Genomic DNA, 23,416 nt, shown 5'->3' with positions numbered 1-23,416 from the left:
AACATACTGATCATGTGATAGGTTGTGGGATAGTAATAAATGGAATGAGTTTTCTAATCCTTAACCTCCAATGTGTATCTAGTTTTTTTAAAACGTTCCAAGGGTTGATTAAATAAGTATACATTGAGCATATGATGTTTACTAATCTGTAAACATCTTGCAGACAAGTTTGTATACTATAGGTATATCATGAATATGTGCTTACATTTTATTTTTATTCATTTCTTCCTTAAATTCATGGTATAATCTGGAAAAGCTAAACTGTTACAGTGCTATGTAGATGTAACTACTTGTTACATCTCTGCCTATTGTTCTTATACTTTTTATACAGCAGAATAAAGCTTTGTGACTTGTTTAGCTAGTAAAAGAAATGTAAAATTTCAATATCTCTGTTTTCCAATGTAACTGTTAGAGATTGCATTCATGTAATAAAACATTAATCTGATTGTTGTAAGTTCCATTGAAGATGTCACATATCTAACAGCTTTTTGTCTACATGCCTGCACACTTGATCTTGAAAATTTTTATAATGAACTAGGGTAAGTGAATACTCTAGTTTTGAGCTAACTTTTTAAAAGATGCATTCAGTTTAATTCTTTTTCTCTCTTATAGGTATGAGCCATGCAATGGGAGGGAGAGGAGGAATAAATAGAGGAAATATTAATTAAATGTTCTATAAACTATAATAACTGAATAAGCTAGTCAAATCTGTTTTAGTGTAATGATTGTTGAGTTGAAAAACATTTTTGTATTTAAATTGGTATGCTTATATCAACATTCTTTATTAATAAAATGTGTTTCAGTGTCAATATTTATCATTCTTTTCTTCATTTTAGTTAGTCGATTCTTCCTTTGCCCATCAGTCTAAGGACAGTTGTACCAGACATTAGATAAGGTCTGTCCAGAACGAGTAGTAATGCCTCTTGCAGTTCTAGTTGGCACATCGATGTTATAATATTGATCTAAACAGAAGAGAAGTCACTTTTTCAATTAAAAAGAAAACAAAACACTTGAACTTAAAAATAGTTTATATTTATTATTATACTCAAAGACAGTATTTATCATTTTAATATCAGGAATGTATTAATTAATTTGAACTTTCTGACAAAGAGAAAAACAATTGGCTTGACTGATCTTTCACCATCTTTCAATAAAATTAGGTTTAACTCTGCTTTTTCAAAGTAAGAATTTGAGAAAACCGAGTTAGTTTAAAAAATAATTCATTTGGGTTTTATTCTTTTTTGGGGAGGGGGGGTTTATTCTTTAAAAAAATACATTCTACATTCTGATGACATTTATATAGGCAGAAGAACTTATATTTTTATGGATTTTTCAAGGAAAAATATCCCAGGTAATATAATTTTGTTAATAAAATTAGTTTCTCAGCAACTTCTTTCTGATCTTACAGACTGTGTAATGATGTAAATCAGTACAACTTCGTGGCAAACAAGACCTCTGTTAAATGCCACAGATAATAGAAGTAAAATATTGTTTTCAGTAGCAGTTTTACTCAATTAATTGGATGTTTCTTCATAATAGGCTTTAATCTCATGAATGATAGGGCAGAAATGAATTGCAATCCATTCAATTTAATTGAAAGTAAAGCAAAAATCTAAACTTTCTCTTCTTCAGAATAATTAGAATAAGTGATGTAATTTAATTTCTCACCTTCAGTCACCATTGAACACTTGTTTTTGCTTTGAATTTATTCATGTTTCAGAGATTAGATACCATCTTCAGAAAGCTATTAAGACTTTACTTAATAACTTACCTTTAGAAAAGGCATAGTAATCGTAGCCATCAGGTTTTCTGATGTTGGGCAGTGATATAGCTGAAGTAACCACATTTGGAAGTCCTCTCCACAGTGTACTCACTTTAACTTCATTATGGAGGAAACCTGCAGATGACACTTTAAAGGTTTCAGATTGAAAGGCAATGTACTGTATTGGAAAAAGCATCTGTTCGAGTCAAACAGACCTGGGTTTTAATCCCAGTTTGGTCACTCAGTAGCTCTGTTACCTTGGGTGAGTTAACTTCAATGCCTCAGCTTTTGCTATCTCTGATATGGTACAAATATCTACCTTTTAGGACTGTTTTAAGGATTACAGATTTGGATTTAATGTTCTTGGTTAATGGTATTATAATTAACAAGCCTGAATAAATTGCCTTTCTTAGCCACAAAGAAAAAAATATTGATCTTTGGTCATTCATTGAAGCAAATTGATGTTTTGTATCAATTTATTATTATTAGAATAATACTAAGTATTAGGGTTATATGGTCAGTATTTATATTTAATAAGCCATACTCTGTAAGAAACTATTACATCTACTTCATGTGTAAGAATTTTTAACACAGTAAAAAATATTACCTTTGTCTTGATAAGTGACTCTGATGGGTGAATAGTGAATTCTGATGGTGTGTGTTTGGGAAGGCTCTATAGCACGTTCAAATCGACGTCTCCTAACCTGTGTCGTTTCTCCATACACTGGATAACTTAGAGCAAACTTTCTTCTAGTACACTTTTGGGTGGGTTCGTGTTTATAAGTATACTGCTGAATGCTGCCACCTATGATGAATTAGAAAATCACATACAATATGAAAATTAATTTTAATTCCCAAAAGAGGTGGAAAAGAGCTTTTACAAGGTATAGGAAACAATGTTTTTCATAAAGTATGTCCAGACATTAATAATGGTTATTAGTCAAGGTATTATAAAAATAATCACTAAATCTCGAAGTACTTGTGAATAAAGCCAACAAATTGCATAGTTATATATTTAACTTTGAAAATAAATGACATTCTTTATATCAATGTCCTGAAAACTCATGAAATTGTGATTTGCATGTTGAGAGAGCTAAATACTTCTTACTGCCCTTTTTATTTTTTAATTGAAAATACTTGATTCTAGCCATTAAAGATATCTTTTGACAGTAAACCCTATAATAAATGGAAATATTGAATAAAATTTTCCTGGCAGATCACTCCTTAAAAGTTTTTTTAATTTTGTCAATTATGTAACACATACCTCTCTTGAAAAAATACACAGATTCAGGTCTGTTCTTGTATTTAGCTACTGAGAGAGCTGCCACTATTTTTCCATTTAGTCCTCCAAATCCTTTGGAAATTAGTTTGGGATACCCTGCATCTTTTATATCATTGGTGAAACGCCAGTACTGAGAATCCTGGTAATTAAAAAGAGGAAATGATGTGAACAGCATTTTTAAAAGGTTAAAAAGAAAAAAAAAGGTTAGGAACTCATTCTTAGATTTAAGTATAGAGAGAAAGTTTTAACTTAGTTAAGTATTTGAATAAGTTGACAATGTTACCAAATTGAGTGTTAACTATTTATTAAATTTTAATGATAGTTTATTAAAATATGGAGACCCTTCTGAAGTGGAGGTTAAATTGTCATAATAAAGAATAACTATTTGCTGATTTCTCTCACAAAGATATTTTTCTTACCTTAAAGAAGAAAGTTTTTCCTTCACAGTTGCATCTAGTAAAAACAGTATCAATGGGGGAAGGAATGCCCCAAACTTCAGTAATTCTACGAGGTGGAGATGGTGGACTGAATGCATTTAGCATCCAGAAATAATGACCTAAAATTGAAAGTGATGATCAGCCTACAAACTGAATGAAGACTAAAACCTATCCCAGAAGAAATCAAAATGAAATCTTTTAAAAACAGTTTATCATAAAGAAGCAGATTGAATGTGTTAACAAGCATTCTATGATGTTTAGTCAGAATTTTTAGTACTAATACAGAAGGTAGTATTTGAACATTTCTGAGAGTAGATATTTCTCAAGTCTGAAATTTAGCATAACTTAAAATATTTTAGTTTCCCAGCTTCTCTAGGAAGAGCCTTCTGGCTTTGTGATTTACAGAAAATGACTTATCTCTCATTTTCTTTACCTGTTAGCATTAAGGAGTTAAAATTAAATAACTTTACTTTGTTTGTTACTTTACTATGTCCAGTTTTGTTAATCCAATATTTTGGTATTTACCCTCAGGTCCTTATAATACTGTGTGAGGTAAGTTCATCAATCAGGTTTCCCTCCAGGAAGCTCAGCACAAACGTGTACTCTCCCATGGCTCTTGCTCTCATAAACACCAAGAAAAAAACAAGGGGCAGAAAAAGAAATGTGTGCAAAACTCACCTCGAAATGCAACTAATGTCCCATTGCGCAAAGTAGTCAGTCCATCTACCGGCTTACCGTTGCATAAATTAGTCTCATCTAAAACGAATTAACACAAATTAAGCCAATATAAAAATGAGAAAAGTGTTCCGTTCTTTTCAAAATAGAACCCACTGGGTTCTATTTCCTCTGTTCACCATTTCCTAAGCTCTTGAAGAGTATAATTTGAGGTACATATATTTCAGAGGTGAAAAAGAAGTGATATATTTCATAGTTGTTTTACTTAAAGGTGATATTATTCAAAAAGTGTTATATAAAAATAAATTATGAACTGGAATGGGTAAGGGTACCTGATCTTCTAAATTAGACAAGTATTGGATATTCGATCTCAACGTGAAATTCTGTTTCTCGATTCTGATTGCCCTGTGGAATTGGTTTGGAAAACAATATTGCAGATTTTTGCAATCCTAGGTTATTACTTGATTTTCCAAATAACAAAATAAACTTACTGTGATTACCCCTCTGCTTACCTGTAGAGAAGATGCAAAACTTCACAAGTTCAGGGTTCTAAATAATATATATCAATAGAATAATACTAAATCAGGGCATCCTGGTTCAGAAAGATTTAAGTTAACATTGTCAATTTTAAACATGAAAGTAACTGATTCATATTACCTGAAAACACAGGGTTGATGCCAATGCCTTGACTGGGTCCTCTCCCTATGAAATCAGTGCCTGGAATAAGAGTTAACACAGGGGGCCTAGGAATCATGTGAGGTTTTTCTCCTTCAGTAGCATCTGCATCTTCATTCTTTGGATTTACTTCGATTATTTCTGAGTTGGCAGTTTGGTTAGGGCTGGTGGTGGTTTGGAGCTTGGCTTCTGCTAAAGAGGTAGGGTTTGATTTAGGCATTGCTGATGTCATCTTTGGGGGAGTTGGTGTAGTCTTCGGTTTTCTCACTTTAGGTGTTTTTGTCTTTTTGGTACAAGGGAGCTTTTTGGGTGCTTTGGTTGGTTTTTGGGGTTTAGGAGTTGTCACTTGAGCGTTAGTAGCTGTACCTTTTGTTATAGCTGTTGTTGGTTCAGGTTTGCTTGTAGTCTCTTCAGTTGTCTTTTTTGTTGCAGTCATTACTTTGGGTGCAAGAGTTGTTGCTTTAAGAGTAATTTTGGATGATGCCATGGTATCAGTTGTGTCTTTTTCTGTGGCCTTGTCTTTAGCTGTTGTAGTCATTTCAGGTTTGGTCACTTTAGGAGCCTTGGTTGTAGGTACAGCAGGCTCCTTGGGACTGTTTTCAAGAGTCTTTGGTGTGGGTTCTACAGGAAACTCAGGAGTTGATTCAGCAGGGCCCTTAGGAGTAGTGGGAGGCTCCATGGTGATAGTTGAAGTAGAGGCCTCTGAGGTGGTTGGAGCAGGTGTATTAGGAGAACTTGGAGTAGGTTCCTTGGGGGTGGCAGAAGCTGGCTCCTTGGGGGTGGTGGGAGCAGGCACCTTGGTGGTGGTGGGAGCTGGCTCTTTGGTGTTGATGGGTGTAGATTCCTTGGTGGTGGGAGCTTGCTCCTTGGTGGTGGTGGGAGCAGGCACCTTGGTGGTGGTGGGAGCTGGCTCTTTGGTGGTGATGGGTGTAGATTCCTTGGTGGTAGGAGCTAGCTCTTTGCGGGTGGTGGGAGCTTGCTTCTTGGTGGTGGTGGGTGTAGATTCCTTGGTGGTGGGAGCTGGTTCCTTGGTGGTGGTGGGTGTAGATGCCTTGGTGGTGGGAGCGGGCTTGGTGGTGGTGGGTGTAGATTCCTTGGTGGTGGGAGCTGGTTCCTTGGTGGTGGTGGGTGTAGATGCCTTGGTGGTGGGAGCGGGCTTGGTGGTGGTGGGTGTAGATTCCTTGGTGGTGGTGGGAGCTGGCTCCTTGGTGGTGGTGGGTGTAGATTCCTTGGTGGTGGGAGCTGGCTCCTTGGTGGTGGTGGGTGTAGATTCCTTGGTGGTGGGATCTGCCTCTTTGGGAGAGGTGAGAGCAGGGGATTTGCTTATAGTTTCAGCTTTGAGTGTAGATGTAGCAGGAACTTCAGATGTGGGTGCAAAGTCTTTAGTAGATGTTTTCTCTGCATTTTGTGTCTCTTTAGCTGAAGTAGTCTTCTCTTTTGCAGTAGTTGAAGTCTGTTTATTTGTTGTAGAAGTCTCTTTAGTTTCATCTGTTGTCTCTTTATTGGCTGTCAAAGGCGTCTCTTTAGTTGTGTCAGAATTAGGTGGAATACTGGGTTTAGAAAGTATTGGTTTTACTATTGTAATCTTGGGAGTTGTGGTAAATTTATTACGTTGAGTGGTGGGAATGTTAGGAGTTGGGGTGAGCTTGAAATCACCATTGTCCGGTCCACTTCCAGCTTCATCTATTACTGGTGGTTCTGGGGTAGGTTTCGTTTTAGGGGTTCTTTTCTTGTTGTCTTTTGCTAGTGAAAAAAATATACATCTTTTATTTTTGTATAGTTTTTTTTCTTTAATAGTGACATAAAGATGCCATCCTTATCATTGACTAGCTGTGTTGTCTCTAGGCAAATTGCTAATTTCTAACATGTCTATTAATTTACTGTAAAATGATAAATGCTCAACCTATCTTATTGGGCTATTTTAGGGAATGAATGGGATAAGGGGTGAAAAACACAAGTAAAACTCAATAGAATATATGGAAGCAAGTGGCAACTTTGAAATGATCAATATGATCAATAACACTAATTCTACTCTTTATGTCAGTGTTCTTTGCCTGTCACTTTCTCAACTCTTCTTATTCCTTATTGCTTGGTGCCACTTCCTTCCTACTGGAAACCTAGTTCCAACATCTTTTAGACTCACTGCACCAATTCCCTCAGAGACCTCTATAACTACATCCAAGGAATCTGTTCCAGTCACCCCCATGGTTCCTGCTTAGGCCTGTTTCTGTGCACATGGCTTTTAACTGCTTTCTTTCCTCTACCTGGATAAACTCAGCAGTCTCGGGATACAGAGAGGAGATTAGGATGCCATGGCAGCAAAAGGACCCTGTTTAACAGGATTTCCCTAGCAGCTACCCCATAGGTGACATACAGAGCCCAAGAGGCACATCACTGAGATGAGCTCCATTTAGCAAACACTTCTATTGTGTGCAAGACTCTCTGGATAACTCAAAGATTAAATATCTGGCTATTCAGCTGGAAAGAAGGCTTCAGGGAAATAACCACCCAGGAAATGAGTTCTTCAAAACTCCAGTATCCAGAATCCAGTACTTCCTGGAGAATGAGGATGTACTTTAGAAATTCAGGAAATAATAAAAAAGCAGAACAAAGGGAATCTCTTTTTAGGAGGTAATAGCCAATTCTGTAGTTTCTCTACTACAGAAAAATCAGCCAGATACGACAGATAATTTATTAGGAAAATAATAAAGAGGATCTGTAAAATGTGGATAATAATATTGCCTTTCTCAGAAATGTATGAGAATTTAATGGATTAACATTTTAAAACACTTAAGGAAGTATATAAAAGTTAAATAAAATAAATCTGGGGAAGGAGAAATGAAAAGACAAGATAGAGGAAAGAGAAGAAAGCAATGATGTCAGGTAGACAGGACTTGAAATAGAAAATAGTCATATCTGGTGCCATCCTGTGGTTCTACAGTTGCTTCTATAGTATCTTCTTCCTTTGCTTTATAGAGTGGTTTCCTAGCTGCTTGGCACTAATTTCCTATAGGAAATTTTCACTGGTATCTTCTAAAGTAATTTTTATGAAGTTACATACCTCCCCCCAAATATTGAAATGTCCTCAAATCATTCTACCCACACGCCTTACTTTTAGGTCATTATTGTTAACATGGCATTGATATAGTCACTGATCTTTATCAATGCTCAAACCTTTGGGTTTCTTCTTTAACTCTCTATTAGCAGCTGAATTTTTGGAAAACTTGATTTTCCGAAAAGTTGAGGAAGAGGAGGAGGAAGACTCTTGATTTTCAGAAACAGAATGTTCTATAAATCAAATTAAAAAGTTGATCACACCAACTGTGATTTAAAGCAAAAAAGAACTGCCAGTTCAAATACAACAAAAAATGCTATTTATTGATCTACAAATGTCTGTGTTCTGCTTTTGTTTTATCAGTACTATGAGCAACAGCTCTTGTAAATGTCAGTTAAAAGCAAGGCACCTGAGCTTGTCACAGATAACTAGCGGTATAACTATATAACTTTCTCTCAACTTCCCCATATCTTACAGAATCAAATTGTTCTGCAAACAAAATCATGGCTTTTTTTTGTTTGTTTTTAAACAGTAAGACTTGTTTCTTCTGATTATTTTAACCTAGTCCCATACTGAGTTTGGTAAATAAGGAAAATAAATAACTGAGCATTTATACTTTGGCTTAAACTCTGCCCTAAAACAAGCAGTGTGATGAGCCTTTAATGACTCAGAAGATCACCCTGTACTATGAGGAGTCTTATAAAAGTCCACCTACAGGTTATTTCATCTCAGAAGCCTCCTTTTTTTACATCTGTCATCTTCCTACCTTCTGTTATTTCCTCTGATTCTATAACTTTCTTAGTCTTCTTGCTTGATGATTTGGGTGAACGTTTGGTTGTTGATTTGATGGTCTGAGTTGCTCCTGGAGGTGGAGGTGCAGACTTTGAAGGTGGTGGTGATGCAGGACTGTGCACTGAGACCAAGCAAGATGGGTCAGTTAACTTCTTGTTCATATTCATCAGCAACTCTAACTGTGAAAGGCACTGATGCATCTGGCTTCAAGAGTAAATGCTGGTGAAAACCTGTATAGGCAGGCTCTTGGCCCAACACCAACAACTACTCCAAGCTATCTGAAGATGCATTGCTACAAAAAAAAAAATTGGTTCTCAAATTGTAAATTATGATGGGGAGCAAAGGCTCAGGAGTCAGAAGACTTCCAGTTCTAGACCTACAAGGGTCTATCGTGACCTTGGGCAAATGGGCAAACCCTCCTGAACTCCTCTTGCCTGTAAACAGAGGTGTTTCTTCTAGATGATTTCTGAAGGTATTTGCCTGCCTAAAGAATACTTTATGAGCTGTATACTTTGTGCCAGCCTCCTGTGATATCAAAATAATCACTGCATGTGGCTGACAGATGTTTGTGCTCTCGAGAAGATAAATATAAAAATTACATTTTCCTGTTTTCATATTCATTTAAATCAAATGATACCAATTTACGTTTCTTTTTTTCTTTTTCTTAATTACAAAAGTTCTACATAAATATTAACTCATGGAAGAATTTCACATTATGCTTTCCTCAAAATGTATTGCCCTTCTCCAAGATAAACAGCTTAGTGGTTTGATGTGTATCTTTTTAACCTACATGGAACATGTTTTGACCATTAGGAACCAGAAGAAAAGAAGGAATTCTGAAAGATAAGAAAGCAGAGAATGGGGTAGGAGGAAGCACTCTGGTAGAGGACAGTGGTGATAAATCCTCCTGCTCTTACCAAACTTCTCCTCAGAACTCTGTTTTTGCAATCTGCATGAACCGACCACCATACCTTTCCCTCTTTCTCCTCCCACCCCACAAAAACACCAGGTACCTCAACTCAAGAAACAGTTTTATCACATTCTAACTAGTGATCTTGAGCAAACTATTTAACTTCTTGGATTGTTTTCTCACCCATATTCAGAGGCACTTGACTGCTTCAATTCTTGAAGTGTTATGACTTTGAGATATATAGATGCCTACAACTGGTATCTATAGCAATCTTAAAACAAGTAAGTGTTCCCTGGTGGTGCAGTGGTAAAAGAATCCGCCTGCCAATGCAGGGGACATGGGATGGAGCCCTGGTCCGGGAAGAACCCACATGCCGTGGAGCAACTACGCCCATGGGACACGACTACTGAGCCCACATTCCACAACTGCTGAAGCCCACGCACCTAGAGCCTGTGCTCTGCAACAAGAGAAGCCACTGCAATGAGAAGCCCACTCACTGACACAAAGAGCAGCCCCTGCTCACCACAACTGGAGAAAGCCCGCATGCAGCAAAAAAGACCCAACACAGCCAAAAATAAATTAATTAATTAAAAAAAAAAAAGACTAAGGGGTGAGATGCAAGATAGTTTGATTATTTTTTTTAATGAAATACTAAGAAGAACTACAATCCTGCAGCCTGTGGAACAAAAACCACATTCACAGAAAGATAGACAAGATGAAATGTCAGAGGGCTATGTACCAGATGAAGGAAAAAGATAAAACCCCAGAAAAACTAAATGAAGTGGACATAGGCAAACTTCCCGAAAAAGAATTCAGAATAATGATAGTGAAGATGATCCAGGACCTCGGAAAAAGAATGGAGGCAAAGATTGAGAACATGCAAGAAATGTTTAACAAAGACCTAGAAGAATTAAAGAGCAAACAAACAGAGATAAACAATACAATAACTGAAATGAAAACTACACCAGAAGAAATCAATAGCAGAATAACTGACGCAGAAGAATGGAAAAGTGACCTGGAAGCCAGAATGGTGGAATTCACTGCTGCGGAACAGAATAAAGAAAAAAGAATGAAAAAAAATGAAGACAGCCTAAGAGACCTCTGGGACAACATTAAATGCAACAGCATTCGCATTATAGGGGTCCCAGAAGGAGAAGAGAGAGAGAAAGGACTGGAGAAAATATGTGAAGAGATTGTAGTCGAAAACTTCCCTAACATGGGAAAGGAAATAGCCACCCAAGTCCAGGAAGCACAGAGAGTCCCATAGAGGAAAAACACACCGAAACACATAATAATCAAACTGGCAAAAATTAAAGACAAAGAAAAAGTATTGAAAGCAGCAAGGGAAAAACAACAAATAACATACAAGGGAACTCCCATAAGGTTAACAGCTGATTTCTCAGCAGAAACTGTACAAGCCAGAAGGGAGTGGCATGATATACTTCAAGTGATGAAAGGGGAAAACCTACAAGCAAGATTAGCCGGCAAGGATCTCATTCAGATTTGATGGAGAAATCAAAAGCTTTACAGACACACAAAAGCTAAGAGAATTCACCACCACCAAACCAGCTCTACAACAAATGCTAAAGGAACTTTTCTAAGTGGGAAACACAACAGAAGAAGGGACCTACAAAAACAAATCCAAAACAATTAAGAAAACGGTCTTAAGAGCACACATATCGATAATTGCCTTAAACGTGAATGGATTAAATGCTCCAAACAAAAGACACAGGCTTGCTGAATGGACACAAAAACAAGACCCATATATATGCTGTCTACAAGAGACCCATTTCAGACCTAGGGACACATACAGACTGAGTGTGAGGGGATGGAAAAAGTTATTCCATGCAAATGGAAATCAAAAGAAAGCTGGAGTAGCTATACTCATATCAGATAAAATAGACTTTAAAATAAAAAATGTTACAAGAGACAAGGAAGGACACTACATAATGATCAAAGGATCAATCCAAGAAGAAGATAAAACAAATATAAATATATATGCACCCAATATAAGAGCACCTCAATACATAAGGCAACTGCTAACAGCTATGAAAGAGGAAATCAACAGTAACACAATAACAGTGGGGGATGTTAACACCTCACTTACACCAATGGACAGATCATCCAAAATGAAAATGAATAAGGAAAGAGAAGCTTTAAATGACACAACAGACCAGATAGATATAATTGATGTTTATAGGACATTCCATCCAAAAACAGCAGATTACACGTTCTTCTCAAGTGTGCATGGAATATTCTCCAGGATGGATCACATCTTGGGTCACAAATCAAGCCTCAGTAAATTTAAGAAAATTGAAATCATATCAAGCATTTTTTCTGACCAAAATGCTATGAGATTAGAAATCGATTACAGGGGAAAAAACGTATGAAAGAGCTTTTGACAAAATTCAACACCAATTTATGATAAAAACTCTCCAGAAAGTGGGCATAGAGCGAACCTACCTCAACATAATAAAGGCCATGTACGACAAACCTACAGCAAACATCATTCTCAATGGTGATAAACTAAAAGAATTTCCTCTGAGATCAGGAACGTGACAATGGAAAGCTGCTCAACATCACTAAGTATTAGAGAAATGCAAATCAAAACTACAATGAGGTATCACCTCACACCGGATAGAATGGGCATCATCAGAAAATCTACAAACAACAAATGCTGGAGAGGGTGTGGAGAAAAGGGTACCCTCTTGCACTGTTGGTGGGAATATAATTTGATACAGCCACTATGGAGAACAGTATGGAGGTTCCTTAAAGAACTAAAAATAGAATTACCATATGACCTAGCAATCCCACTACTGGGCATATACCCAGAGAAAACCATAATTCAAAATGACACATGCACCCCAATGTTTTTTGCAGCACTATTTACAATAGCCAAGTCATGGAATCAACCTAAATGCCCATTGACAGACGAATGGATAAAGAATTTGTGGTATATATATACAATGGAATATTTCTCAGCCATAAAAATGATCAAAATTGGGTCATTTGTAGAGATGTGGATGGATCTAGCGACTGTCATACAGAGTGAAGTAAGTCAGAAAGAGAAAAACAAATATCGTATATTAACACATATATGTGGAATCTAGAAAAATGGTACAAATAAACTGGTTTTCAGGGCAGAAATTGAGACACGGATGTAGAGAACAAACGTATGGACACGAAGCGGGGAAAGCTGCAGGGGGGGATGGTGGTGAGATGAATTGAGAGTTTGGGATTGACATATATACACTAATATGTATAAAATGGATGACTAATAAGAACCTGCTGTATAAAAAGATAAGTAAAATAAAATTTAAAAGAAAATAAAGAAAAATGAAGTACTGAAGATCTAGCTGATGCCTTCATTTTCAGTTGGACCCTGACTATCTCTGTGAATTCTGTAAATGATGCACTACCTTCATCAATTTTTTATCCTTGAGTTTTACAAAAACTTCAAGTAATCTGACCCACCACTTGGTAGCATAAACTATTGTCTTTATTAACATGTTCTCTCAATGCTTTGTCATTCTCTAACTATCTTCCCTCCCCATCCATCCTCTGCCCAAAATAAATTCTTAGTTTTTTTGTCTCACAGCCAAAACAACTATCAGAGTGATGAGTAAATATGGAACACTCATCTCATGTGTCCTTCTGAAAGCTGTAGGAACTCTGAACTCTGCGATTTTGATTACAGGGGGTTGTCTCCATTATTTTTGGAATGCTCTCCAATGAAAACATTGAAGAGTTAAGAAATATTCCTTAACTATGCTGATTAATAGTTTTCCACCCTATTTCTCCACTGTTTGAAAGAAGCAGAAGGTGCAGCCTTGTTTAAATAAAATAAGATTATGCAAGCAATGCTTATTTTCACTTTTACCCCCATAGATATTCTTGTTTTAACAGAGTAGGATTTAAGAACAAACATTTGGTAAAAGAAAGGAATTCATTATTTAAGTACATTGTTAAAAGTCCTTGTTTTTTTTTGTTGTTGTTTTTTTTTTTTTTTGGTAAATCTGGAGGGTTTTATTATGCCCTCAAGAGTACTCCTTCAGGACCAAAACCAGAGAAGAGGATTTTAAAATGGAACTACCTATTTTTATTGACTCCTTCACACACAGGCATTTAGATAGAGACTACTGAGAGGACTGTAAAGATCAGAAGGGAAATACAATGGACAGTTAGCTTCTTGGTTTGCCTATCAACTTAGTACTTTAAACTGACTCAAATTTACTAGTTCAGAGAAGCTGGACGTGTTGATTCTCTCCTCAAATATACACTCAAAAACACTGAGAGCAAAAGCACAGATAGCTCAAAGGACAGGTGACTTTGTGGGGTCATCACCATAGGATTAGACAAGAAATCATCAAATGAGCTGCTTACTGTCGATTTAACCTGAAATTGAACCACACCTGGAGGAGAAAAGCATGTATGCCCAGCCCCTATCCTCTCCATTACTCAGCCTGCAATCACTTGCACTCCTGGAGCCTGGCTGAGCCAGGGAGTGCTTTAGAAGAAGCATTCCTTCTTTAATTCATCTTGGTGAAACAAAATTAATATGAAATAGCGTATATGTTAGTAAAATCACGACCTGAGTTGTACCGCATGTTAAGATATTATCAGTGAAGCTAAGACAGGTGCACAGATCTGGCTGTACTGAGAGGCACTGATTGGTACTGAGATGCTTACCTTTTTCACAAAAACTGTCATAATCGGAACAACACTTGCCGTACTTCTTACATTCTGAGTCACAGTCACACGCCCTCCCTCTTGAAAAGGACTCAAAGCAGCGGCCTTTACAGGAAAACTCTACCCAGAGCAAAACAAAACATTATGGATTATTGGTTACACAATCAGTCATGCCCATGTATTGATAGCCATTTCCCACCCTATAGCTGACTAGAGTTCCAAAAGTGCATAGCTAAGTCTTTTATTTGGAATTTGGAAGATAGATGGTTTCCCAAGTGGAGACAGCCCTGGTCAAGAAAGAAATATGGTGACTAAGGAAAATTTTCTTGCCCTTCAAGGCTCCAAGAGACAGCCCAGTGCTGTCTGAGTCATTTCATGTATGGATAGTGGAAAATTGGGAAATGCCTAAAGAGGTAAGTACACTTCATATGAATTCCCACCATTCTCTCCTTTTGATACTGCTACTTTTTAAGTAGATTTTTGTCAATTGAGCATGCATATTCTACAACAATATATTCTAAAGAGGTGGCTTAATATAAATAGGTCACTGTTTAGGCTCAAAAGTCATTTATAATACAGAAATCTTTGTCATGACAAACTGGGTATGGTGTAGAGTTGAAAGATTTCAGCCTAATCCCATGATATGGACTATATAAGAAGGCTGCTCACTTCCAAAAAAGCCTTGGTTAAAGCCACGATGATTTACCCAGGCCTATTTGAAATAATTACCTTACTCAACAAACAAATTGTACAACAATATATATATCAACTTCACATGAAAATCCTGAAGCAAATATAACTTTGAGCCACTTTTAATTATAACTTTCATAAATTAAATATGAAATATTTGCACATTAACAAGAAAATGGTTCAAAGTATGTTTAAATGAAGTATCATAATTTAAAATTCATACCCTTTGGGATGTAACTGAAATCATTATACACTCATTATTAAACACTTTTAAAGTGCCTTTTTCGGGTAATTTAGAAACATATTAATAACAAAAAGTTAAACAGCAAGATTATTTTATGTCCATGAATTTTTTGATGAAGCTATTGAAGGGCTCCATCCCTAAGCAATTACCTCTCTGGTTAATAGCAAAGAATTACTCATTACTATTTACTTAATGATTCCTGAGTCATAGTATTGTCTCTATTTAAAACAAGACATGATACTTGGCACTAGTCAGTAACCTTGTGCAAGTGACAGACTTCCAGGCTCCCCTTAACCTCCCCCAGTGATCACAAGCTTTGACACCACCCTCAGGCACAGCACACTGCAGCATTTACGCAAGGGAAGGGAAAGGCACTTCAGCACAGAGAAGTGAAATAGTGTGACAACAGCACTGCAAGGGGTGCAAGGAGACTCTCACAGGACATGTGCTTGACAGAGGAGACACCAGCTCTCAGGACTTACCTACAGCGCAGACTTTCTTGAAGTCAGGGCAGCACTCCATGTAGTGTTGACAGTTATAATCACAGTTGCAGGTGGCATCTCTAGAATACCCTTCCCCACATCTCCCTGCACAGCTTGATAAATCTAAAATTATACAATACTAGGGTAAACAGGGCCAAGCCACTTTGTAAAAAGGAAGAAATCTAGGGAGGAGGACAAAGCTGCTTGATGAGGCAGAATTTTATCAATTGGAAAGGTTGGGAATGATGGTAAGCAATGGGTCCAGGTGACTTTTGCCTGGTCTCCTAGGTGACCTTGATCATGCCATTTTATTCATTACTAGACTGAGAAGATAAATGCACTTTTGAAAATCAGGCTGAGTAATGGCTTTGCACAAAAGAGGATGGTATTCCTGGAGGAGGGCTGGCAGCTACAGCTCTACTGATACTGCTACTAGGATGATGACTAGTTGCCATTTACTGAGCATCTCTGTGCTGGGCACTGAGTCATACATTATCTCTAATGCTTATGAAACGTTGCCAGGAGAGTATTAGTAGTCTCTTTTTTAGAGGTAAGAAAGCTGAAACACGGAAATTTTAATAACTTGCTCAAGGGCACCCAGCTACTTAATAACTCCAGTATATATGTATTACAGGTCAATTAACACCTATTAATCATTCATAGTGGACTTCCCTGGTGGCACAGTGGTTAAGAATCCTCCTGTCAATGCAGGGGACACGGGTTCGAGCCCTGGTCTGGGAAGATCCCACATGCCTCGGAGCAACTAAGCCCGTGCGCCACAACTACTGAGCCTGCGCTCTAGAGCCTGCGAGCCACAACTACTGAAGCCTGCGCACCTAGAGCCCGTGCTCTGCAACAAGAGAAGCCGCCGCAATGAGAAGCCCGCGCACCGCAACCAAGAGTAGCCCCCACTCGACACAACTAGAGAAAGCCTGGTCACAGCAACAAAGACCCAACGCAGCCAAAAATAAAATAAATAAAATTTTAAAAATCATTCATAGTGACCTCTTTCACTCTTAGAAGTGTCTTGATTTGCATAGTAAATTATATGGTCATCCTAAGTAAACAGCCCACCTAGAATTTGAACTCTAATATATCTGATTCTGATACCCAAACTTGTCCTGATCACATTGCCTCTCATTTCTGATCATACGTTTACAGCAAGCTAGTCATGCCAGCACAAACTTCCCTAGGCCCCTGCTCCTCTCATGCGTGGGGATAACTGGGCGCTATGAGTGTTGGGGAAGTCAGATGCTTAAGACCACCACTAAAGAGAGTACCAAATAGGTGACTCTTGAAAAGCATCTGGACTTGAATAAAGGTCATGAACAGAGTTATTTTGGGTAAAACAAAACAAAAACAAAAGCATAATTATCCTTAAATATATTTTTTAAGTCATTTAGAAAACACCTTGAAAACCTCCCTGAAAGATAACCTCAGAAATGTAACAACTGAATCCATCTCTGGAATAGAAACTGGCAGGTGCAATGTCCTAAATCCATAGAGGGACGCAGAAGCACACTGAAAAATTACTCAAAATAATGAGTCCAGGAAAGTTAAAGTCTTAATATGCAAATAAAACAGTAAACATTAGGACAACTTTCAGAACTTTTTACATACACATATGCACAATACATACAAAAATGCATATTATATATAGTGTATGTATATAAATACATATATATAAAGAAAATGAATGGGAAGAGGCTGAGAACGCAAGAAAAGCAGACAACATCAAAAGGTTATTCTTTTATAACTAGCAGATTTCTGAAATAGGAAGTCAATCATCTTTACAGGAAAATTTATTTCCATAGATTTAATGGCTGTCCTACTTTTATTGATGTTGATTTTAACAACTAATTTTAATTTCATTTATTTAAAGGAGAGTAAAACTGTTCTAGTGAACAGCCAATTGTATCACAGAGGAGAGGTAGCTCAGGAAATGCACCCAGTGTTATGAACCTTGTAATATTATTCTGAGAGAGCAGAGGGTTTGGATACACCCTGGTATTCGTCATTCCTGATTAAATATTTATATTTTCTTTCATGCGTTTTCCCACCTTATCTAAGTGATTCTGAAACTATGTCCATGGCAGGCAGCTATCTCACATGCTCAGGCTTATTTAAGTATTTTACTGGAAATGTAAACAATGCCATAACAGTCATGCACCTTGATTTTTCTTCTCTCAGATTTTGCTTATCAAAGAAAAAGAAAAAAAGAAAAGGACATTGTAAAGCAACCATACTCCAATAAAAATTAATTTAAAAAAAAACCAATAACTTGAACCAAAAAAAAAAAAAAAAGAAAAGGAAACAAAAATCCAAAGCTTGGTGTTATTGTTAAGTAATTTATCTTGTGATGCTAGAGACTTCTGTTAAGGTGATTACACTGAATGTACCTTAACATTCTCTAAAAATGAATAACAAGAACTGTTCATCCAGGACTAACTCTGTTTTTGGATGGCTGTGAATGGTTCAATATTATAATATAAAATGACATTCATACCTGTGTAAATTTATATCTGGATGAACAGTCCTTATAAGAAAGAAGGGGCATTTTCAAGATTAATAAAATGTCATTTGAAACATTGTAAATGTTCATTGTAATATATCGACATGATGCCATAATTTATTTGATGTAAAAGATTAAATTTCTTTGTAAACATGTAGGAAAAAATTATATACATATTGTTCATTTCAGTTCATCTAATGATATTTTATCATTTCAGCATAGTTTTATTGTGTAAGTGTCTATATTTTTTTAAACCTTTGAGAGAACTATAGGAATAATTAGTACAAAATTCCATTGAAAAGCTCAAAACTTCTTGAAAAACTTCATAATACAAAATGCTTATAAATATGCTATATATTCTATACATAATTTTAAGGTTTTATTATGTATTAAACTCAAACAAATATACGTTTTTAGAAATCTATTTCTTTTGTTGTCATAAAAGTCAGAACTGAATGATTAGCAATAGTTGTTAAATAAAAGTATTTTTGATGGTTAAGTTACCTTGAGAAGAAACTTTCTGAATCAAGAAAACAGAAAGCAGCAACAAAAAGTAAATGGGAAGTATTTTCCTCTCCATAGTTGTTTTCGGGTACTGAGCCCTTGCTGAAAAGAAAAAAGTATCAGAAAACTGCTCTTGAATCTCACGACTAATTTATGCCTGTGTTACATACAGTGTTTCAGTAATTTTTAAAATGCAATTTGATGATAAAAACCATCTGATTCTTGAAACAAGACTTTTAAAGTAACCAGCCTTAATTTGTTGTAAATATTTGACCATTAGATTTAATCTTATGCAGAAAAAAATAATCAGATCACCATCACAGTCATGTTACTGACGATTTTAATACTTTAGAATCTCCCCAAATAGAAAACAGACTTATCTTCAAACTCTATTCAAATTACAGCATGTACTTACAGTGCAGGGTTTAAATCCTATCTTGGGGGAAAAAAAAAAACAATAACCAGCTTCAGTAAAATTTAATTTAACAAACAAGAGTTATTGTTCCAACTTTCCCTTAACTCTCAAAATAAATTTATAAGCTTCCAGCAGGTGTATTGCATAAATGTGATCCTTTTCAAAACTTTCCAACCACTATCCTTATAAATCTTCTCAAACACCTTTAATAAGGTATATCCCTATTGAACTGAAAACACATTTAATTCCATGAAGCAAGTTAACTTTGACACTTACCCGTAAAAGGAGAGATGAATTTCTCCAATGTCCTGGAAGTCTTATATACCAGGGCAAATACATTGGGATGAACCAATTAGTCCAAAGGTTAGACAAAATCAACAGTGACAACCTATGAAATCAAACTTTCCTCATTTATTGGAAGAGGTCCCAGACGACTAGACTTAGGCAACATCTGAAAAACACTTCCATTAAGAAAAATGACTACTACAAATAAATTTAGATTTATTGGCCCAAACACACTTCTAATTTCTAAGTGAAGTGAACAAATTGTTCTGAGATGGTAAATTGCTCTGGCAGGCTTTGACTAGTGCAGCAACTTTAAAATAGTCAAATGCTCGTGTCATTTCTTTCTTTCTTTTTTTTTTCCCCCAGTTAATCCAGCAAAGAGTGATTTTGAAATTTATCTAGTGTCAGTTTGTGGCATAAATTTTCTGAACTTATACTATTAATTCTAATGTACGTTTCTTGAGTATTTTCATTTTCACCGAGCGCAAAAAATATGCTTTCGATTCTACCTATTGGTAGATGATGTACACTGTGGCTTTTATAACTTCCTTTACTATGTAAAAACCTGCTTAAAAATTGCATTGATATCTCCCTTAGCCCCTTTATTTAAGCCCAACATTGTTTGGAAAAGGTCTTTTTACTTACTAATTAACTTCCTTGCCACAGAGAAAATGTGAACTGTCAACCTTGCCGGGCTGGGTCAACTAGCTCAAAGTTTTACCCAGTTTGATATGCAGCGTTCCTGTTCAAGTCCTATCTACCTCCATAAGACCCAGTTTATGTCCTAGCACCCCCAAAAAACTTGTCAGATCAATCCAAAGCACATACAGAATCACTGAATTAACTGTTCATCTGTTTCCTCTCCACCCCCCCACCCCTCCTCCAACAGTCTGTGAATTTCCCAAGGACAACAAACACCTATGTTTAATTCTTTTGCCAGGATCTAGTCCAGTGCTTCACCAAGGATGTGTTTAATACAAGCTTGTTGAACCAAACTGGTTTAACCTGGATTCTGCTGTTTACTATGTGCTGCACTTAATTATCACCAAAAAAATGCCTTTAAGTTAAATGTAATCATCCATATTTTACAGATAAGATGAAGAGCCACAAATCAAGAATCTGTGACCCATCTAAGGATACATAAAGGAGGTTTCATCATGTTTCCACTATATTCAGCTCCCTTTCGATCAAAGCCATCAATTCAGTACTTAAACACGGTACTAAATTTTACTCCTTCATGATTACATGTGGGTTTATGAGATTGTAACCTTTGTAAAGACAGGGATTATAATATAAACATCTCTTTTGTTCCCAAAATTCTTATTCCAGGCTAAGTATATAATGTATAAGGACAATTTAGAGACTATCTGATCACCTCTAAATAATCTCCTTTCTCTGGGAACTACCTCCCTAACTTTAGGGTTATTTCCCTTTTAGCTGCTTTCGTGTATGTGATCTTGCCACATCAGCCTCAGCTGGCAGGGTTGGCAGTAGAAACCTGAAATAAACTAGGCTAATATGTTTTCCTGTCCTGGAAATTTGAAATTGCAATCCAGAGATTACCAGTTTGTCTATGGTCGAAAGAAGTAGAGAAAGTCCTTCAGAATAAAGACATGCAAATAAACGAAGCAGTCACGCAGAGAGAGGCAGAGTGTTCTGAGAGATTTCTAGGTCTTGGTTGCTCCTTGTTCCTGAGACCCAGATGACTTCTTGCTCTGTATCTTTATGGCAGGCTCTCCATTTGGGGGTGAAGCCGGCTAAAGAGTATGAGTTATCTTACTTAAAATCACTGATCAATACTTAGTAGATGTACAGAAGATCCTGTTGGATGGAATTGAATTCTCTTAATTCTTAGCTTTCCTGAGGTCCAGAAGGGGACGCTAGAAGCTTAGTAATTTGTTCAAGTCAGACAGTGTTTTCTTATGATTTGTTTGAAATGCTGGGAATACCAAGAATATCAGATACAGATATACACACAGACACATATTCTTAAAACATAAATTGATTTCTGATTATTATTTTTAGAGCTATCTATAATATCATTTTCCTTCTTTGGACAAATTCATTAGAATGACGGCAAGTGACATTTTTAAAATGATTGAAAAATCTGCTCTAGTAACTCTTGTTAAGTTCACCTTCTAGGCTTGGAAAACTGACAAGTAAAACAATACCCACACACACAATTATGACCAATAATAATTTTAAACATATCCACTGAGACATTCTCATTGTCATCAAATGTGTTTTCTCTGCATACTGAAGTATGAAAAAAATGAGAGACTTTATTAAATATTAAGTTCATGAGGTTTAACCTGATTTGCATAATTCTATTGGGTAATGAGGCTATCTGGGTGAGTGAAGTTTGCCTTTAAAGCATGGCAGCATTTAAATTTTATCTACTAAATATATCTTTATGAATTGTACTAAATGCTTGATTCTGTGAATATTGGGCCATTCAACCTTCCTTGCTGGCCACACAGAAATTGTTCCATTAGATTACAGGTTCCACCTTTGAGATTTCTTTATTCATTAAATGTATTTTCTTAATGTTTGCTTAAATCTCATTTAATTGGGATAAAAATTATCTCAGGATTGGTTTTTGGTGCAGGAGAGATAGGGAGGAGGATAAAGAGAGGTGGAGAAAATGTAAATAATATTGGATCCTATACCCGTCTTCTAGGGATGTTCTTCATCCAGTTCACCCTCATGAACATCAGTTTCTGTGCTTGGCAGCAACACAGCGATGCTTTCAGAGAACATTCAAGTGTGTTTAGGGATACTTTCACTGTATTAAATTATCCCAGACCCACGTACCCTTCTGCTTGGCGTGCCCTGTCTCCCTCCTTGCTGTTAGCTGTCACTTTGCCCTGTAGCCAGCGTGTCTGTACCAATTGGCTTCTCTCGGCCTTTCCACGCTTTTGATATGTTTCATTTTCTTCCAACAGCAGCCTAGGAAAAACTGAAGGCTACCAGGGGAAAACCACAGATGCAAGCTTCCTCTCTATTGCCCTAATTTCGCTCACAATGTCAAATTAGCGTACTCTAGAAGTGCAACATCTCTCCTCTCCTATGGAATAGAGATGAGGATTTGGTTCTCGTCTGCTCTGTCTGCTCTGTTCATGGCATTTTCATTCACAGAGCTGCGGCTTTTTTTCTGGATGTGGATCAAAAGTCTGACCATTAGATAAGAATTATTGCATTTGCTTTTGGAGATCGTGGCCATCTGATAATTGCTCCGGATCTTTTCTACCTTTTTCTAGCTGTCCAACTAGAGATTCCATTGCCCAGCTCCCCCTTCAGTTTTGTGTGACCAGGTGACTACATTTTCTCCAGTGAAATGTCAGTAGATGGATATGTACAACTTGCACTCTGCTTTCCTAACAGGAAATTGCTTGACCTAAAAGTCCTCTTTTCCCCCTTCTCACAGGAGGCTACATGGCACATATGCATGGCTTAATTGAGCTTCCCAGTGATCTGATAATTATTATAATTAAACCCATTTTATCTTTGAGATAGTTGAGACACAGAAGATTAAGTAATTTGCTTAAGATGGAAAAACTACAAAGCCAGTAAATGGTAAAGTTAATATTTTAACCCAGGCCTGTCTGGCTACAAAGCCCAAGATGTTAACGAACTCCATGGCCCATATGCTGTCATATCCAGGGTTAATAACTGCTTACTTTGCACTCCTATATAGCTTTATTTGTAATCTATAAGGCATTTCATACGTGTCAATATCCATTTTCCCACTAAGTCATAAGCTTCTGAAGGTTCCAGAGTGATTACATCTTGCTCATTTTGTAGCCTTTTCCACAGCTAGTGTAGATTCTTTTTGTACCTGACTGATACTCTATATCTGCTTGTTAAGTTTAACTCAAGTTTATTGTCTTTCTTCAAATGGCTCCTTTGCCATCATATCTCTGTTTTCTAACTGTTACCACTATAGCATTGTTATCACTCCACTCCACCGCACTTGGATTCCAGATGTCAAGGAAGCATATTATATG

The 23,416-nt window shown here is 36.7% G+C and overlaps 2 protein-coding genes across 4 annotated transcripts in view; one reads left to right on the top strand and one right to left on the bottom strand.

Annotated features, from left to right (window-relative positions):
• TPR (translocated promoter region, nuclear basket protein) overlaps positions 1-809 on the top strand; it is a 61,645-nt gene extending 60,836 nt beyond the window's left edge. For all 3 annotated transcript variants that reach the window (XM_024750984.1, XM_024750986.1, XM_024750985.1), the window contains one exon: positions 613-809. In XM_024750984.1, coding sequence (XP_024606752.1) covers positions 613-668 — 56 coding nt within the window. In that variant the 3' untranslated portion in view covers positions 669-809. The remainder of the gene's footprint in view (positions 1-612) is intronic.
• On the bottom strand, positions 7-18,785 carry PRG4 (proteoglycan 4). Its single transcript, XM_024750987.1, has 12 exons — positions 18,710-18,785; positions 15,694-15,816; positions 14,278-14,397; positions 8,653-8,799; positions 8,006-8,119; positions 4,814-6,574; positions 4,160-4,237; positions 3,464-3,600; positions 3,027-3,183; positions 2,370-2,567; positions 1,772-1,897; positions 7-962 (listed from the first exon to the last, which is right to left on the bottom strand). The coding sequence occupies exons 1-12, from the start codon at positions 18,783-18,785 to the stop codon at positions 865-867; spliced, it is 3,135 nt and encodes a 1,044-aa protein (XP_024606755.1). The 3' UTR covers positions 7-864.
• Positions 18,786-23,416: the final 4,631 nt, after the last annotated feature.

This window comes from Neophocaena asiaeorientalis, unplaced genomic scaffold, assembly GCF_003031525.2.
Source record: "Neophocaena asiaeorientalis asiaeorientalis breed wild unplaced genomic scaffold, Neophocaena_asiaeorientalis_V1.1 scaffold67, whole genome shotgun sequence".
NCBI lineage: Eukaryota > Metazoa > Chordata > Mammalia > Artiodactyla > Phocoenidae > Neophocaena > Neophocaena asiaeorientalis.
This window is presented reverse-complemented; position numbering and strand designations above follow the sequence as displayed.

What these genes read in the sequence shown, in the direction of transcription:
- PRG4 (XM_024750987.1), bottom strand. Translation starts at nt 18,785, where the DNA reads ATGGAGAGGAAAATACTTCCCATTTACTTTTTGTTGCTGCTTTCTGTT. An exon ending in TGACAGTTTTTGTGAAAAAG is followed by an intron (nt 8,800 to 14,277) that starts GTAAGCATCTCA and finishes GCTTGGTCTCAG; the next exon opens with TGCACAGTCCTGCATCACCA. An exon ending in GACATTAGTTGCATTTCGAG is followed by an intron (nt 3,601 to 4,159) that starts GTGAGTTTTGCA and finishes TTTCAATTTTAG; the next exon opens with GTCATTATTTCTGGATGCTA.